Source organism: Sceloporus undulatus, chromosome 3 (genome assembly GCF_019175285.1).
Source record: "Sceloporus undulatus isolate JIND9_A2432 ecotype Alabama chromosome 3, SceUnd_v1.1, whole genome shotgun sequence".
Lineage (NCBI taxonomy): Eukaryota > Metazoa > Chordata > Lepidosauria > Squamata > Phrynosomatidae > Sceloporus > Sceloporus undulatus.
Window position 1 is genome coordinate 182,412,382 of NC_056524.1, and position 19,731 is coordinate 182,432,112.

Consider the following 19,731-nt stretch of genomic DNA (forward strand, 5'->3'; position numbering starts at 1 on the left):
GCCCCAGCAGCAGCAACACAGTCCTTGGGGGCGGGCAGAGGCGGGAAAGTATTTTCCCCACAATTTTCTCTGCACACCCCCAGCGTTAGCCAAGTCCAGGTTTTGGAAGCAGGTCCTGACACAGCCTATTTGAGTGTTTCAGAGAAACACAGATGTCATGCTGTGACTTGTTTGACAAAACATTTTTGGGCAGATGTCTCAGTATCTCAGGAACTCTTTCACCTTCTTGAGCTCTAGAGATTTGCCCAAATTGATGGTCGTAAGTCAGTTCTCCTGCTATAGGTCAAAAAGCTGTGTGGTAGTTCACTGAGAAGTCCTTTATTAAACATACCTATGAAGAAAATGTCACAGTAGGTTAGCAGCTGTTGTTTTTATATCTTTACCATTATGTGCACCAACCTGCAGATTTTAAATTTTCTTGGTGGCATATTGAATACACCCATTTTGTTAAAACTACTACCTCTCTCTTTCCCTCTTTCTCCCTCTGTCTTCCTTCCTGCCACCATACAAAGGATGCCTTTGAAATACTGGCTGAAAACGATGAGTTCAGAGAGAATGAGGGCCCTTGCCTTTCATTTAGGAGAGCAGCTTCTGTGTTGAAGTTTCTTCAGTTTGCTATAGCTAGAATAAACGATATTGAAGGACTGCCTTGGATGGGAGAACAAGTCAAAAAGGTCATTGAGGTGAGTTCTACAGAAAGTAACATGCATAGGGCTACTCATACAAACACATACAACATTCATGTGCCAGAACAATTCATAGTATGGGTTATTGAAACATGGTTTGTTGGGATTAGGGATGGAAATAATTTTGATTGGGCTCAATGGTCTAGCAGATTGTGAGCCAATTTGCAACTGGATCCAAGACTTCAGGTAATTTGTGAGATCTACAAGTTTCCAAGGAATAAGGTGCACACAAAGCACTGCATATATTCTGAAATGATTAAAATTTGCATAAATGAGAAAAATATATTTATGTGGACAACTGGAAAAAATGTTTCACTGGGGTAAACATTGCTCAAATTAGATAAACTGAGGAAATAAATGTGCAAATTAGGAAAAATGCTTAAAATCAGTTGAATAAATTTCATGTGTTCAACCCTATACGAATCAATAATTTAGAAATTGGGAGATTTTCACATTGTTAGTGATTTGGACATGTATCTTTGCTTACCAGCCAAGGCTTACTTTAACTGGCCATGAAATATTATCTCAACCTTTGGCTTGTTGTTGGTTTACAGATTCTGGCTATTTGAAACCATGGCTTGTCATGACATCCAAACATGCGACTGTGGCTTATTCCTGGCTTGCATCCTCAGTTGCCCACCATGAAATCAGAACTAGCAAGATCAAGCCAGAAATGCAGAAGAGAAGCCATGGTTTATTTATTTATCTGCTATACAATTTGTAGCTTAAGCAAAAAATCATGGTCAATATAAGCCATGGCTTATTATGCTGAACATACACATTATGTCAATAGTATCTAAGGAGATTATTGCATTAGCTTTACTGCTAGGATAGACCCGAGATGTAACTTTCTTAAGGAAGATCTTATCGCATTCACCCATCACTGGTCACTATGCAGCCCATATGCAACCCAGGCTTCTTCGGGCTTGTACCACATCTTTTCAACAATGGAAAAATACCATTCATGAAAAGCCGTGACAGAAGCCTGGGTTGCATACGGGCTGCATACTGTAATAAGATCCACTTTAAGAAAGAAAGATCCTGGATCTATCCCAGCAGTGAAGCTAATGCAATAATCTCCTAAATTAGCAAAATTGCTTTATGATGTTAGAATACAAATCAAAGAAAACTGTTAGATTAATAATAAATTAAATTAAATAAAAGTTAAGAATTCTGAAAATTCAGTCATCTACAGATAGTATGAACTTAATAAGTAAAGCATAAAAATGAAGTTTAGAAAGAGAAATAACTGAGAATCTGAAGTTTCTAATTTGGAAGTATATGCAACCTGTGCTTTTAATTTAAGGTTAGTACAGTTTTAATTCTATAGATAATTGAATAGTATTTTAATATTGAGTTTGTGTATGTTTTTAACAATGTGTAGTTTTAGCACAGTAGTGGGAAACCTGTGACTTCATATCCTACCATTCCCAGCCAGCATAGTCAGTAGTCAGACATGATGGGCATTGCAGTTGAAAAGTATTTGGAGGGCCATAGGCTGCCCAACCTTTATCACCAAGGGTGATTAATCCTTGGACTATTACTTTATAAATACATCCTATGATGCCTTTTCTACAATATTTATCCGAGTAAATAAATAACTCTAATTTGTACAGGATATACTAGAAGAAGGCGAGAGTGCTAGAGTGAAAGCTGTCCTAAACAGTGAATACTACAGATCATTTAAGGTAAGTCTATTTTGCTTTTTTCTTTTGGGGATCTGCCAAAAGTTTTATATGATATAAGCCTCGCTGTGCACTTCTTTTACCAAACATAGAATCTTGATTACAAAGATGAACGCCATCATGTAAAAAGTGAAGAGAGCTACATTGGCCATGATACAAAATCCTAGATCCATATAAGGGGAAATATCTTTATTAGGTAAACAAATTTATTGAAATAGATGGATCCCATGAAAAATAGTTGGACGGGGCTGCCATTTTGTACACACTTACCTCAGACTGGGAGTCTGTCTATATTGTAGAAATAATGCAGTGTGATACCATTATAACTGCCATGGCTCCATCCTACAGAATCCTGGGGTTTGTAGTTTTGTGAGGCACTAGCATTCCTTGGCAGAGAAGGCTAAAGACCGTTTAAAACAACAAATCCTAGGGATTCCATAGGATGGAACTGCAGCACTTAAAATGATGTCAAGGTGCATTATTTCTACAGTACAGATGTGCCCTATGTTTCACTACAGAAGTAGCATTATCAGTGTGTTGTATAGAAAACAGGCTTGCCTGTGATGATAGCCATTTCTCCCACTACAGTGCCCAAAAGTAGAGCATGGCATCATTCCCATTTGCCATTCTTTTTAGAAAGATGGCACTGGGAGAGCCCCATCATGGCTTGAAACAGCAAAAACATTGGGATTTTTAAAAATGATTTTGGTTGTTGTTGTCATATAAAAGGAAAATAACTTTACCTATACTGTCTTGCAAGAAAGGTAACAAAAGAAAATATATGAGTGGATTTCTTGTGTGCTGCCCTTCATCCCTGTGTTCCTCTTACATATAAAGAATCACATCCCTCCAAAATTAGTTGAGAAAGCTGCTGCTAAATGATAGAAAAGAGTTGGGAAACAAACATTTGTCTGTTTTGTCCTTGTGTGTAAGGACGAATAATTTCTGCTGGGTTCTGCATTGTGGGGGAAATTAATATTTCTGTTAGTTCTTTGTATCTGCACATGGCAAAATGTTTTGTGGTTATTCTGAAGTACATCTATATGTTTTTATGAGAAAATAATGGGGGTTTTGTTTGTGTAAAATACTTTTTTTCAGCAAAACTACGTTTTTATCCAAAAAACAGTAGTCCCGTATAGCCATGTTTTGCTGGCTTTTTGTGTGTGCCTAAAACAAGATGCTCTTTAAGCATGTTTTTAAAAATTAGTTGCTAGAAAATGCTATAATATCGCAATACACGAGTTTAATCTTTTGATACTTAATTGTGCAAAGAGTGTGGTCTTGAACTCCTGTTGCTAGTGCAATAAGGCTATGTCTCAAATATCTCTTTGTAGCCCTTGAATGTTCTTATTTATGAATTAAACCTTTTATCCAATGACTTGTTCCTCTTCAAGCTATATGGGCTTGTTCTCCCATAACTGTCAGTGAGATCCTCGATTGTCTGAATTTATACTGAAAAACCCATTGTACATCCTATGAAGTGGAGATTAGTGGAAGCTAAGTGATTTCTGCTTTTCACTCTTTCAGTAATATGTGAAGGTATTATGAAAATATTGTGAAGATATAATTGTTTATATTCCTCATGCAGTGGACCATCTTGGCAATATGTTTGTGTTTAGGCATGGGGGTGGCTACCTTTGTGTGATGGCTTTTACAGCACAATCAGCTTCAATAATAATAATAATAATAATAATAATAATAATAATAAACAAATTGTTTGTGAGGCATAAAGCTAGAGTAGGGAAGAAAGAATATGAACAGTCATCCCCATTTCTCAGTTTTTCTGGGGAGATTCAAGGAGGGCATTTGCCAAGGTGGACATTTGCAGTGGGGCATACAGGAACATTTCAGGGGCCACATGCAACCCATGGCCCATTGGTTGCCTACATGTGACCCACATTTTGGAGAATTACACAGGTTTCCCTATTAAATGTCAATGAAGTTCTGAAAAGTGGAAGCACAAATTAGCTGGATTCCTCCCTACTTTGGACTGATCTGTGAGTAATGTACTGAGGCTAAAGTGTAAACTCAAATAGTGTGACCTGCTAACAGAAAGATCAGTGATCTAAAGAAGTAAACAGTGTTTACTAGAGAAGGCAAAGTTTAATTTTGTTTCTTCTACTGCCATGGATACTTCATACTTTAATAACACACACACACACACACACACACACACACACACACACACACACACACTTAGTTTTTATTTAGAACCTAATAAAACTTCTGTGAATCCTCCTGATTCCATTAACTGCTAAGCAAACTGCTAAGCAAAGTACAAAAATTAATAGATAAGGATCTAAATAATTTTTGAAAAGTGAGATTACAAAATATAATCACTCTTGCTCCTAAACAGCAACCCTTACACAAAGAGTAGGTAATTTTACTTGTCGTATCTAAGATGTAGAGTAATATGTATTTTAATTGTCCGGGATTTTCATCCTTTTCTTTTCTTTATCGTAATTGCTTTAAAAAGCAATAATCTCATTAGAAAGACAAGATAAAATTAGCATGGCCTAAATTCCAAGGCTAGAGATTATTTAGAAGGGGAGCTTTATAATGGGACTCTATTGCCTATTCTCACACTCTACACATAGCAGGAGAAATTTTCTAAGACAAACCTGTGAAAAAAAGCACATGAATAAAAAGGTCACTATTCCTTGGAGATATTAATTTTCAACTGATAATGTGTGCTTTGTAGTGGTTTTTGACAGTCATGATTTTCTCATAGGTTACTGTCCTCTGGGAGTGCTGGGGTACAATAATGGTATTGGACTGGGACTTGCGATATGCTGGTTTCAGATGTTGCTAAGATATGAAACTGGGTCATTTTGTGCCAGTGACTCTTTCTCAGCCATCTTCTCCTTGGAGTTGTTGTGAAGTGACTGATGAACAGAGCCATGTATGCTTCCTTCAGCAATTGAAGGAAGGACAAGTAATCTAAGAGCTTGGGAAAGTTATTTTTTGGTGTAAAACCTCCATAATCCCCAAGTGGCCATGATAAACTGAGAGATTCTGAGGGTTATACTCTAGGGAAGAAGTGTTTCCAGACTCTGGATTATAAATGTCAAAAGTAATAATAAAACAGATCCTGAAGCAGCAGATAGCCACATAAGAATGACAAAAGAGCTCCTTTGTAGCTAATTCTGCTGAGACTCCTCCCCATACATGTACCTCTTAACCCAGGCAGTGGTGCAATTGAAATGTTTCTGAGGCACTGCAGATTGGTGCACAGGGAAATTGATTACTGTGGTGCTCTCTCAGTTGCGTGGCATATTGAGACGTCAGCTGGAGAGACTCCATCCCCAGGATCCTGCTACAGCTGCTTGTCTTGGAGTGTCCTATGCCTGGGAGAGTGCTGTATCCATCATTTCCCAACACATTTTTTTCTTTTTGCCGGCATGCAAAAACATTCTTATGTTTTTTAATGCTTAAGCAGGGAAGGTTTTAAATGTAGATGTATGTTTTATCTGTTTTTAACCTTTGTATGGTTTTATAGATCAGTTTTATAGTATTTTTAAAATTTGTCTTGAATTTTTTTGTAAACTTTTTAAAATTTCTTATGGACAACACCTTGGGGCCTGGCCTGGGAGAAAGGTGGCATAGAACTAAAGTAAGTAAATAAATAAAATACTCCAGTCTGCAGTGCCTTGGAAATTCTATTTTGGACATATTCAGTTTTGGAGGAGTGAGTTTGCCCAAATCGATACAGGGCAAAAGGGGGCTTGGTTTCCACTGAATGGCTTAAGGGGAAGGTTGCTGGGTCATGTTCAGTCATTAAATATTGTAAATGCGAATCTCAAAAGTCACGAAATCATAAATTCATTTTACTGTCTCATAAATACTGAACTGGATGCCAACCATTGATTCTTATAACATACCTACAGCAACTATCAGTGTGTTAAGAATAACAAAACTCTTGAAAACAGTTCACTAGGTTGTTCTTCTGCAAAACCCCAGTGAAAATGCTCAGTGCTTCAGGACCAGATGAATTACATCCAAGGGTATTAAAAGAACGGGCAAATGTAATATCGGAGCCATTGGCAATAATCTTTGAGAATCCTGGAGAACAGGAGAAGGCCCAGCAGACTGGAGGAGGGCAAATGTTGTCCCCATTTTCAAAAAGAGGGAAAAAGAGGATCCCAACAATTATCGTCCAGTTAGTCTGACATCAATACCAGGAAAGATTCTAGAGCAGATCATTAAACAGAGAGTCTATGAACATCTAGAAAGCAATACCATAATCGCAAAAAGTCAACATGGGTTTCAGAGAAAGAAGTCATGCCAGACAAATCTAGATGAAGGGAATGCTGTGAATATAGTAAATCTTGATTTCGCTTAGGCTTTTGAGAGGTTTCCCCATGACATTTTGCAAACAAGCTAGTGAAATGTGGGATAGACAAGGTAACTGTTACATGGATTTGTAATTGTTTGACTGGCCAAACCCAAAGGATGCTCAAGAATGGCTCCTTTTCATCCTGGAGAGAAGTGACCAGTGGGGTCCCACAGGGCTCTGTCCTGGACCCAGTGCTATTTAACATCTTTATCAATGTCTTGGATGACAGAATTGGGGGTATACTTATCAAATTTGCAGAAGACACCAAATTAGGAGGAGTAGCTAATACCCCTGAGGATAGGATCAAAATTCAAAATGACATTAATAAATTAGAAAGCTGGGCCAAAACTAACAAAATGAATTTCATCACGGAGAAATGTAAGATATTGCACTTAGGGTGGAAAAATGAAATGAACAGATATAGGATGGGGGACACCTGGCTGAAAGAGAGTACGTGTGAAAGGGATCTGGGAGTCCAAGTAGACCACAAATTGAACATGAGTCAGCAGTGTGATGCGGCAGCTAACAAGGCCAATGAGATTTTAGGCTGTATCAATAGAAGTATAGGCGGGTTACAAACCGCCATAAAGTACGCGCTCCGCGCGTACTAGGGTTAGGAAGGGCCGTATTAGGGTTAGGAAGGTTCTTACCTTCCTGACAGCCCTTCCTCCCAGTACGCGTGGAGCGCGTACTTTTTTGCGGTGCCCATCCACATGGGCGCTGCCATGTTGACGTATTGGACGCTGTGCGTCCAGACGTGTCGCGGCGGAAGTGACGTCGCGAGGACGCACTCCACCCCTCGCGGCGCCACTTCCGCGTTCCAAAAAGGAGCGGCATTTCGCCGCTCCTTTTTTGCTGCGCGGGGAAGCCTCGCGGTCTGGCAGCTGGGGCTTCCCTACGCAGCGAATGGCGGCGGCGGGAAAACGGCCCCTTGAGGGCCATTTGTAACCCGCCATAGTGTCTAGATCAAGGGAAGTAATAGTGCTACTGTATTCTGCTCTGTAAGGCCCTACCTGGAATACTGTGTCCAGTTCTGGGCACCACAATTCAAAAAGGATGTTGAGAAACTGGAGCATATCCAAAGGAGGGCAACTAAAATGCTGAAGGGTCTGGAAACCATGCCCTATGAAGAACGACTTAGGGAGCTGGGGATGTTTAGCTTGGAGAAGAGAAGGTTAAGAGGTGATATGATAGCCCTGTTTAAATACTTGAAGGGATGTCATATTGAGGAGGAAGCAAGCTTTTTTTCTGTTGCTGCAGAGACTAGGACCTGGAGCAATGGATGCAAGCTACAGGAAAAGAGATTCCAGCTCAGCATTAGGAGGAACTTCCTGACAGTAAAGGCTGTTTAGAAGTGGAACAAACTCCCTCAGAGTGTAGTCTCCTTCCTTGGAGGTCTTTAAACAGAGGCTGGATAGGCATCTGTTGGGGATGCTTTGATTTAGATTTCCTGCATGGCAGGGGGTTGGACTAGGTGGTCCTTGTGGTCTCTTTCAACTCTATGATTCTATGATTCTAGTATCCTGGGAGGGAGGCTACTATTGCTTTCAGTGGCGGCTTCTTTTCACTGATAAATAGCAGTTTTTGATGGATGATTTTCAGAGGAAACATGATACAACATAACAACTCTTATCAGCATGGTGTATTTGTGGGTGCATGCAGGGGGATGCTGATGTGGGCAGCACCAGGAAACTAGCTTTTGAACTGAATTCCAGCAGGCCCACTGCACACCATCCCTCCCAGCTGTTGTACTGAATTTGTTATTTGTTGCCTACTGAAACCTTTTCAAAGTTTTTTTGACAATAGAACAATCCCTCCTCCTCTTTTCATGTTTCTACAGCTGCCAGTGATATACAATATTTTTATTTTATTTGATGACATTTGTACTTCCTCATATCCTATAATATCAGATTGGTTTGAATATTGAAATAATTTTAATAAAAAAGATAATAAAAAACTTAATAAAACCACCAATAACATTTCAGTCTTCATGCTTCATTGCCCCTTCCTCTCCACCTATTCTCTTTTCAGTTCATTGGTGTATGTTAAATTGTGTGTCCTTCAATTTACATTGGAAACCAATTTGATTGTACAAACATGACACTTGAAATGCATACTTACATTTAACATACTGAATAGTTTGGCCACACTTAATGCCAGGAATCAAAAGTTAAATAGTTTTGTTGTTAGCTGCCCCCGAATTGACTTCAACTCATGGTGACCCTGTTGATGAGACATCTCCAAGTCTCTTTGTCCTCCACTGCTCTGCTCATTTCCTGCAGACTTTTGCCTGTGTCCTCCCTAATTGAGCCTAGCTATCTGGTGTGTGGTCTACTTCTCCTTCTACCCCAAACTTTCCCCAGTATTATTGTCTTTTCCAATGAGTCATGCCTTCTCATGATGTGGCCAAAGTATGACCATTTCAGTTTAATCATCTGGACCTCTAGGGATATCAGTCAAACAACAATATGTAAAATGCACATAGAGAGCCAGCATGGTGTAGTGTTTTGAGTGTGGGAGTATGACCCTGGGGACTAGGGTTTGATTCCCTGCTCAGCCATAAAAACCCACTGGGTGACCTTGGGCAAGTCACATACTCTCAGTCCCAGAAAACCCCATGATAAGTTCACCTTAGGATTACTATAAGTTAGAAATGACTTGAAAGCACACAACAACGACAATATGCAGATATTTGGAAGACACCCATTTTCTTCTGTGCTATTCCTTGCTCATAACCATTCTTTCATTATAATGGAACATGTGCAAAATAACATGTATCTAGGATACAATAAAATAACAAAAAGGTAAGTTGAAATCTTGAAGGAAAAGCCCAGACATTTTAGTCTAATTATGGCTACTCTGGTCACTATAGTCCTTTTGGAAATTAGAAAATAAGGACTCTAGGAGCTACAGTCTAAACAATATCTAGAGAGCTACAAGTTGCTCACTTCCACATGAAAGTTGATAATCATGTTTCATTTCGTAGAATTATAGACTTGGAGAATTGGAAGGCATCCCAAAGTCATTTTTTCTTGTTCTTGTGTCAGGGTGGAAAAGTAAAGTTTCAATCTAAAAATGCTTGCTGAAAATCTGTTCACTTCTTCTTGTTGTTGTTGTTAACTGCCCTCAAGTCGGCATCAGTTCATGGAAACCCTGTGGATGAGACTTCTCCAAGATTCCCTGTCCACTACCTCTCTGCTCAGGTCCTGCAGACTTATGCCTGTGGACCCCCTGATTGAGTCTAACTGGCATGGGGTCTTCCTCTCTTTCTACTTTCTTTTGTTTTTCCTAGCATGGTTGTCTTTTTTAATGATTCATTCTTCCTCATGTGCAAGCATACTGAGATACTATATGCTCGTCATCCGTTATATAATACTAGCCAAATTGAATGGAATGGCTTTTATTTGCAATATAGGAGATTATCACACCCAGAAATCCTGTCGGGATAGATGCGGGAGTGAAAAGCCAAAGCCAGGTGTTATCGCATGAAGCTGTGGCAGGATAATTGCAACCCGTATGCAGCAGCCCAGACCCCAGCTGTGCTTATCCAGAGGGTTTTCAAAAATGGCAACCTCCATTTTTGAAAAGCTGCTGGATAAGCACGGCTTGGGCCCAGGCTGCATATGGGCTGCACTCACCTGGCCATGGCTACATGTGATTACACCCAGTTTTGTCTTTTCAATCCCGCATCTTTCCCGGTAGGATTTCCTGGTGTGATAATCTCCAGAGTCAGGCCAGTGTGCTTTGTCTTTATACTAAAGTTCACAGAACATGAGGATTTGTTCTACAGATGTATTCCAAAGCACTGCTTTTAATTAAATATATATACTTTTCTGCACTCAATGTAGCTCTTCACCTCTGTTTTTGGAGTGGGACTAAAGACATCTGGAAAGTGGTTCAGGATGGGTTTGCGGACTCTGGAAGATGTGAAGTGTGACAAGAATGTGCAATTTACGAGAATGCAAAAAGCAGGTAAAAATTCCATTTGGCATGTAACATAGGTTAAGACAACATTAATTAGAATAACATGTTTACTGATGAGCATGCTAATAAGGTCTATTCAATCAATGTGCCTCTTACTCTTTTTTTGGGACATTCATAGAATATATAGTAAAGTTGAACATTTTTGTTTCCCAAAGATCATTATTTCAGTATTCCTAACAGTGTAAGAGTTATTTTAGGAAATATAAACTTAATAAATAAATAAATCCCATCTGTATTAGGATGAAATAAGAATTATTTTGCTTATTATTATTATTATTATTATTATTATTATTATTATTATTATTTCATTTCTTTACAAACACCAAACCATCATAACATGACAACATTACACCATAAAAGAACATTTGACATTTAACCCCAAAACGACAATTCCCTCTACCCCTGACATAACTAAAATTACATATAATATACATATCACTTCCGACTGATCAGCTCTCTACTTTGAATGTTATCATAATGTTGTTTAATCTTATTCTGTTTTTTGAATTTATGCCTTTACACAGTTAATGTAGTTTGTATTTTTGTCCATGTAACAGATAGAGAAAAAATATTGTAGTTATTTTTCAAAATCTAGAAACTGTATGTCCTGTCTTTCGATCTTATGAGCAAATCTTAGTTCTTTCCTATTCATAGCATTAAGTCAATCCTAGTTACTAAATATCCCCTGCATTCCCCCCTTTCCCCTTACAAATAGATCCTTCTATAATCAACAATACTTTTTTCAAGAAAATGAGAAAGAGGGGTCTGCTTCTAAGGGAGAAATAAGAATTATTTTGGATGTGGGAAATTTTCTTGCTAAAAACAAACAAAAGTAACCCCACTATTGTTTCAAGTCACAAAAGTTTTGCAAACATATTTCTATAACACAGATGTTTATTCAGTTTTATCTGATAGTTCAGTGCTCAAAGAGAATTAACTATGTGTTTCTGAGTCATTCCTTCTTCTTTCCTTGCTGCACAAAACAACAACAACACACAGACCAATCATCCATCCATCCATCCATCCATCCATCCATCCATCCATCCATCCATCCATCCATCCTTCCATCCAAAGAAAATCCCATATATTGGAAAAAGCATAGATTTAGACATCTTTGTGATATAGGCTTAGCCTACTGGAATTTTCAATATCTGTTAAATTTGTTTTCAGGGGCAGGGATTAAATGAGCTGGTTGAGTTAGGCCATCTCATTACCTAACCTCTTCTTTAGATACAACAGTATATGTCTTTTTATTGGGGATTTTCTGTTTCTTATCTGGCTTCGTTGTTGTTTTTGTTGTTGTTGCTGCTGCTGCTGCAACTGTTATTTTTGTTGCTGTTATGTGACTCATGTTGATTACAAAACTTGGTGACTCTATCCTAGGGGTTTTCCTGGCAAGATTTATTCAGAGGAGGTTTGGCAGTACATTACCCTGAGCCTGAGAGACTGTGACTTGCTCAAAGTCATCAAGTGGATTCATAAGGCTGAGTAGGGATTCAAACTCTTGGTCTCTTGGACTCTTAGTCCAGCACTCAAACAACTATACTATACTGACACAAATAAATACTGACTCTTAAAATAAAGTATTTTGTTAAAATTTAAATTTATTTCCCCCTCAGTTTTCTAAATCTTTCCGCTTAAACTCTATGTTTAAATGTCTAGCTTTCAGTTGAAAAATGCCACTCATTGCCCATAGAGAAAAGCAACCAGTGTTTAAGGGGTTGTGTGTGACCTGCAGCCTAATTTAGAAAGCTCTCTAGAGGTGATCAGCAGAGACCTCTGTAAAATACTATCTTGTCAACTTGCTAGATAGAAAGGAAGAAGGAAAGAGAGAGAAAAAAGGAGTGATGAAACATTAAACAGAAATGAGGCAACCCATTCACTTTTGGCTTCGATTCCACCTACTGCAAACCAACACAATTTCAAGATTTGGGCTCCAACAAATTATCCATGAGTGAGTGCAGCTCTCAACAACAACAACAACAACAAATTCCCACTCCAGATTTAACACAACCAAAGATCAAAATCTCACCAATGAACATGTTAATCAGGATAAATTTCTTACAAGGATTGCCACTTCCTTGGAGAAAACTGGAGGTCCCTCGTGTGTCTATCATCACTTTTGACCAATGCCAAAGTATTTGAAAGCTCCAGTTTGTGACTGATTGACCAAATTCAGTTATGTTGCCATAATGAAATTGAATAAAACTGATTTATTCATTTAAAGTAGATTTCTAGAATACCCCATTATGATTGTTCCAACCTGGTGAGATAGCTAATTCTTAACTAGCTGGCAAATAAAAGCCAAGAGTGATTTTATATGTTTTGGATAGACCTTGATATTAGGTCTTGTATGTTTTTACACCTAGTATAGTGTCCACTATATTACCTCACTAAACCAAACTATACCTCACTGTATAAAAACACTTTTCAGGGTTACTACATTATGAAGATCTTATTAGCTGTGTTTTGAAGGCAGAAGCAGATTTGATATACCTGATTGTTAAGGACACCGTATGGAAATTTTGCCCCGGTGCTTTAGTTACTTTGACTGGTGGTTTCCGAAGGTGAGTATAATAAACCATAGCCCTCTGGGCAGTGTATGATCTCTCCCAGTTTATTTATAAAGCATGCTACATTTAAAGGTTGTGACATTTTCCTTTGAATTAACTTTGATAGTATTTTAAAACTCTTGCTACACCAGAGTTGTGTATGCTGTGTATGCTCAAATATAAATTGACTTCATGTATAAGTCAAGGGCAGATTTTGAAACTCAGATTTTGATATGATCCTTGGATATGTTGAGGGTAAAATTGAGGGTCATGTAGCAAAGGATGTAAAGAATGAAGCAAAGGAAAATTATTCCAAAAAACCTTACAAATTTCCAGCAGTCATAAACTGTTGGTGCTCACCCTAAAGGCTGGATTGATGATGGGGGAGTTGGGCTGGATGGCCCTTGTAGTCTTTTCCAACTCTGATTCCATGATTGTAGAAGGAGATCATTGCAACATATGCCATGTTTTAGGCAAGACAGGTTGAAGGAAGCTGACTCTTAAAGCAATTCTAACAGCTACAGTGATCTCTCTCAATGACTTCTAATGCTTTAGTGCTATATATATATAGCACTATATATATTGAGATTCCTAGGAACAGAGACCTCCATTACTTTAGTGCTATATTTCCTTAGAAATGGATTCAATTGTTAGGATTGCTTTTCTTATGTTTAAATTTTTCCAAAATGCTTCCTCGAGAGTACATGAGTATAGATACTGCTTTGTGGCCTGACCCTAAGGTATGAAGACTCAGGTCAATCGATCAAAATTTTGAATAATTTCATATTCATCATTACCATAATGCAGATGTGGGCATCCATGTTTGTTAGCTATATTAAATAAAGTTAGTCATTTTCTGTAAGCCTGCTCTGTCTTATCAGAAAGAGTTGCAATTGCTGTTTGTTTCTGTGTTATGTATGTTTTGAAGTGCATTGATATTAAGAGAGGCATACATTACTTATTCAGCTTTGTTCCCCAAGGTTCCTACACATGCCACATCAACAAAGTGTGACAGAAGAAGCTAAGATAGTTCTCAGCAATCTGTTCAGTTTATGCGTTGCATTTGTTCATAATCTTGAGATGCATCTTTCTCTTTGATTTGCAAAAACTGAGATGCAAGTGTTTGTCAGGAAAACAAAAATCATACTTGGAAGTTGTTTTGTGTTTTCATGGACTTGTAATTTGTGTAGGCCTACAGAAACCATATCACATCTGACCTTGGCAGCTAAGCAGGGTCAGCTCTGCTTAGTATTTGGATGGGAGACTGCCAGCGAATACCAAGTACTATAGACTATGGAGATTACCACATTAATGTGCTTTTGCATTGCATTTGCACAATTCCTTTCATGTGATTACAATGTTATCAATAACATTATAGAAACACTTCTTTCGGCATTACCTGCTTAAAGACCTCTAAGGAAGGAAATTCCACTACCCTCTGAGGGAGTTTGTTCCACTATCGAACAGCCCCTACTGTCAGGAAGTTCCTCCTAATGCTGAGGTGGAATCTCTTTTCCTGTATCTTGCATCCATTGCTCCGGGTCCTAGTCTCTGGAGCGGTATGAAACAAGCTTGCTCCCTCCTCAGTGTGACATCCCTTCAAATATTTAAACAGGGCTATCATATCTTTTCCAGGCTAAACATCCCCAGCTCCCTAAGTTGTTCCTCATAGGGCATGGTTTCCAGACCCTTCACCATTTTGGTCATCCTCGTTTGGACACGCTCCAGTTTCTCAACATCCTTTTTAAATTGTGATGCCCAGAACTGGACACAATATTCCAGCTGGAGCCTGACCAGAGCAGAATAGAGTGGCATTATTACTTCCCTTGATCTACACACTATACTTTTATTGATGCAACCTAAAATCGCATTGGCCTTGTTAGCTGCCGCATCACACTGTTGATTCATGTTAAATTTGTGGTCTACTTGGACTCCCAGATCCCTTTCACACGTACTCTCTTTCAGCCAGGTGTCCCCCAGCCTATATCTGTTCATTTCATTTTCCCACCCTAAGTGCAGTACCTTACATTTCTCCGTGTTGAAGTTCATCTTGTTAGCTTTGGCCCAGCTTGCTAATCTATTTAGCTCATTCTGAATTTTGATCCTGTCTGCAGGGGTATTAGCTACTCCTCCTAATTTTGTGTCATCTGCAAATATGATAAGTATACCCCCAATTCTGTGTTGTAATCTCCTATATTTCATAGGAAGGAACTGGAAAAACTATACGTATCTGAGGATTCCTTGCTTAAGAAAAAACTATGAAATCCATGGGGTCATCGTAAATCAACAGGTGAATTGAAATTACATGCACACATAATTTGTGGTCATCTTGAAACCATTGGACTAGAACTTCCACAATGATTTAAAGTTTTCCCCTTTCCAAACTTTCTTTACTCACAAGTTTTCCTTACATAAATGGATAGGCAGAGATATCAGGTGTTATGGTAAGACTAGATTAATTTTTTGATGAAATTACATTCCTTGTTGGGAAGAAATACATCTGTTGCAGTCATTCTAAACACATTTTTAAAACTTAGGAGGATACATCTGAGCCAGACCAGTAGTCAGTCTAGTTCATTATTGTTGACGCTGGCTGGCTTTCAGCAGATTTTTCTTGAAGCTGCACCTGGAGATATTGGGGCTTGAACCCTGGGGCATTGTGCATGCAGAGCAGTTTGCTCTGCCACTAACCTTCTCTGCTCTGTCTCTTTTCACATGTGCCATTTTGCAGGTCACACTTCTGTGCTCAGAAACAATAGCACTTTTCACTAGAAGCCATTTCTAACAGAACCAATGATTTATACTTGCATCTGTACTGACATTCAAATCAAGCTGATTTTCACTGACCTACAATAAAATGCAAGTTACATGACTCTAGGTATCTTTTCAGGTCGTCTTATTACAAACAAAATACAGCAAGTGGATGTTAAAAGCATACCCACAAATAGCAAATGACCCCAGGACAAAGCGGCATCAATGTATTCTGCCTCTCATGATTTGTGTATTACAGCCTGATGCAACAACAGGAAGTAAAGTTGTTCAAAGTCAGTCCAAATTTAGAAATATGTGGTACACTTCACTGAAAGCTGCACCACTTCAGAACTGTGCGGGTGAGGTGTTCATTGCTTCAGCTAGACTCCATTAGACTTACTATGTCATAACTGTGCTTAGATCACAGCCTAACATTGTTATGCTTAGCCCTTATCTGTGAACAAATCCACTACAGTCTGGGGGCTTGCTTCTGAGTAAACACACTTGAGATCAGATTGTATGGAATTACTGCTCTTGCATATATGTATAAGGATATAAGCAAGGGTGGGGATAAGGACCTTGTTTTCTGCTGCAGGGATGACTTGTTGGAGGACACATCGTGATTTTGCTGAAAGGGCTGAAGTCAACAGTAGATGGGGCCAGAGCAAAAATGTAGGCAAGCACATGCTTTTTCTTTTTTCTTTCTCCCCACTTAGTGGACTGAAAGGGAAGGGATTGTCACAAAGGCCTGAATAGACAATTTGGAGAAAGCTCTTGAAATAAGGTTGAGGAGTGAGATTGGGCCAAAAGCCACGTGTGAGCCAACAACAGTAAAGTGGAATGAAAATCCAGTTGAATTATGGATGTTCCTTATTCTGTGATTTGAGACTTTTGGTTTTCCTGGATCTACCACACCGCATTGGGAAATGATAAAAATGCCTTTTAGCAATCACACTTGCATCTGGATGGTTTTGAAAAACCAATAACTTGTAGAGCAGGAAGTCTTGTATAAATTTAGAACAGCTGTGAGAAAACACTGAATATATATATCCTTTCCCACTCACACTGTCAATGTACTGTAAATGCATTTTATGTTTACTTAGTGAGATGTTTGGCTACACAAAACAGGTCAAAAATGATTGCCATAGTGATGTTAAGTATAATCATATGATATCAGGTCAGATCAGTGTGGGCTACTGCAATAGTACAAGTGCTATCACACAACAAGATAAGAGCAAAATGTTTTCCAAATTCTCGTTTCAGGAGACACTTAGCTACCTTATAATTTTTAAAAGACCACTGCTAATTCAGGATTTCCCCCCAAAGCAGAATATTCTCCAGCTATCATATAGAACCTAGCGGTTTTACTGAGACTAAAGTTTTTTTTTTAAAAAAGTATGTGATTCAAAGAAACATGTTTCACCTTCATTTCATTTTCAGCTCCCCCATAAAAAGGTTTTGCTAAAGAGCTAGCATAGTGTAGTGGTTTGTGAATTGGACCAGGACTCTGGGAGACCAGGGTTTGGATTCGTACTTAACCATGGAAATGCAGTGGGTGAGCCTGGGCAAGTCACACTCTCTCAACTTCAGACGAAGGCAACTCCTTTTGAACAATGTTATCAATAACATCATAGGTTGCTTTAGGGTTGCCATAAATTGGAAATGACTTGAAGGCATACAATCACACTAATAAGAGCTTAATTTTTAAAAAAATAAAAAAATAACAAGAACAACAGCTTCTGCTTCCCTCATCTTCCTGGATTAATCACCTAGATGATCTCACCCAGTCAGGATTTACAGAGTCCGATCTGGTTATGGAGCTTATCACTCAGCATTTTAAATCAGCTCCAGCCTGATGGAGCTGGGATGCGGGATGGAGGTGGGGATTATTGTTCACTAAATCACTGCTGAGCCACCGGCCACCATCAGCCCGGATCCAATCTGGGTCCTAGCTGCACTCCGCCATCACTTTTTTAGAAGCTGAAAAGCTTTCCAACTTCTAAAAAGTGTGGGAAGAATATGGCTGGGACCTGGGCTGATGGTGGCCAACGATTTGTGAGTGAGTGATAATCCCCGCCTCCATCTCGTGGATGGGAGTTTAAAATGCTGGGAGATAAGCTCCTATGTTATGATGCCACTGAGTGCAAGTGGGGGCAGTTAACAGCGTATTTATGTGTAAATAAATAAGCAAATATTTTTACAAGGAGTGCCAGTGAATTGTGGAAAGGAAAGTATGTTGCCAGGAATGTTGGCAAAAGAGTAGTTTTTGCTCATATAGTTTTAAGAGTAAGATAGTTTTAATTCAACTCTATGAAATTTATGATATGCTGAGAAAAGTGGCATGTTGCTCATAAGAAAATGGAACTGGCATTAGAGTGCCTTTGTTAGTCCTGCTGAGAGCAATTTAAAAAGCTAACTGTAAGGGCAGCAGGATAAGTGCAATAATTACTCATTGCTGTTATATCAGACTTGTAATAATAGTGTACTAATTATAGTACTGAAAAAGCCAATATCTTACTGGTTGGCTTCTTTTATTTCTATTGTAATCTGCAGAGTGTGATATACAATGCCTAACATAATGTTGCCATCAAGATGTTGGAACTGGAACACTCTGCTGCATCACAGGTGCTGAGTCAAGCTTTTGAATGTCTTCGCAAACATTTTTGGAAAAAGAACGTGTAGTCTTCATTACAGTGTAAGCTATGGCTAGTGATACATTGGCCTTCCAGAGCTTTTGGATTACTGAACCCACACAATCCTATACCATTGGCCACTGTCTCACTCAAAAAGCCTGGAGGGCCAAGGGTTGCTCATTCCTTTTGCAAATTGTGAATTACAGGAATGTATCCTGTTCCTCTCCTGTGAAAAAATGAATAACCCAGAGAAGTGTAGATAAATTTGGATTGGGGAGAACTGGATACAGATGACTCTCAGCCTAACCTAACTCACATGCGAGGTTACATATTTTATGCCAAGGAGGAGATGCACAATTTACAAATCTACAATAAGGAGAAGAATGGAAGAGAGAAAGGGGAAAACATATGCAACCAATCCTCTATTAGTACTGGATTTCATTGTCAGAGGCTGTCCCAGTTTGCCCCAGATAGCAACCACAAATAAACAACACAGAGGGGGTGTTCTCACTTAAGATTTGAAACGATTTAAAATACAACGTTTTTAATAGATCCGATTCAAAATAACCCTGGTCTTATTCCGCGTTCCGAATCGCTTTTATTCTTCGTTCCCATCTGGTTTTTTAAATCGAAGTTTTTACCTGCAAGCGTTCCTACTTGGCATGAATTCGGTGTTTAAATAAATCGATTCTTCTCCTCCATACCTTATTTGGAGCTGTCAATCAATAGTACGTCAGAATGACGTAACGTTAATCCAGAATATTTGGAAGCGATTTATCTTTTGGCATCGTTTCCATTTCATTGACAGCCAGGGAGAATCCCTTCAGAGAGCCCAGAGATCAATGGGAGAGGCTTCTGACAAAGCGAAGCTCTTTCCAGAGGAACTATGGGATAGGTTTTGGAGGGCAGCATCCTGTCTCCCAAAACAGCCAGGGAGAATCCCTTCAGAGAGCCCAGAGATCAATGGGAGAGGCTTCTGGCAATGCGAAGCTCTTTCCAGAGGAACTATGGGATAGGTTTTGGAGGGCAGCATCCTGTCTCCCAAAACAGCCAGGGAGAATCCCTTCAGAGAGCCCAGAGATCAATGGGAGAGGCTTCTGGCAA

General features: G+C 39.0%; 1 protein-coding gene across 1 annotated transcript in view; it reads left to right on the forward strand.

The window, feature by feature from the left end:
• DNTT (DNA nucleotidylexotransferase) overlaps positions 1-19,731 on the forward strand; it is a 151,822-nt gene that overhangs the window by 34,854 nt on the left and 97,237 nt on the right. Inside the window, exons 3-6 of the mRNA XM_042459023.1 lie at positions 513-683; positions 2,303-2,374; positions 10,556-10,679; positions 13,126-13,258. Coding sequence (XP_042314957.1) covers positions 513-683; positions 2,303-2,374; positions 10,556-10,679; positions 13,126-13,258 — 500 coding nt within the window. The remainder of the gene's footprint in view (positions 1-512; positions 684-2,302; positions 2,375-10,555; positions 10,680-13,125; positions 13,259-19,731) is intronic.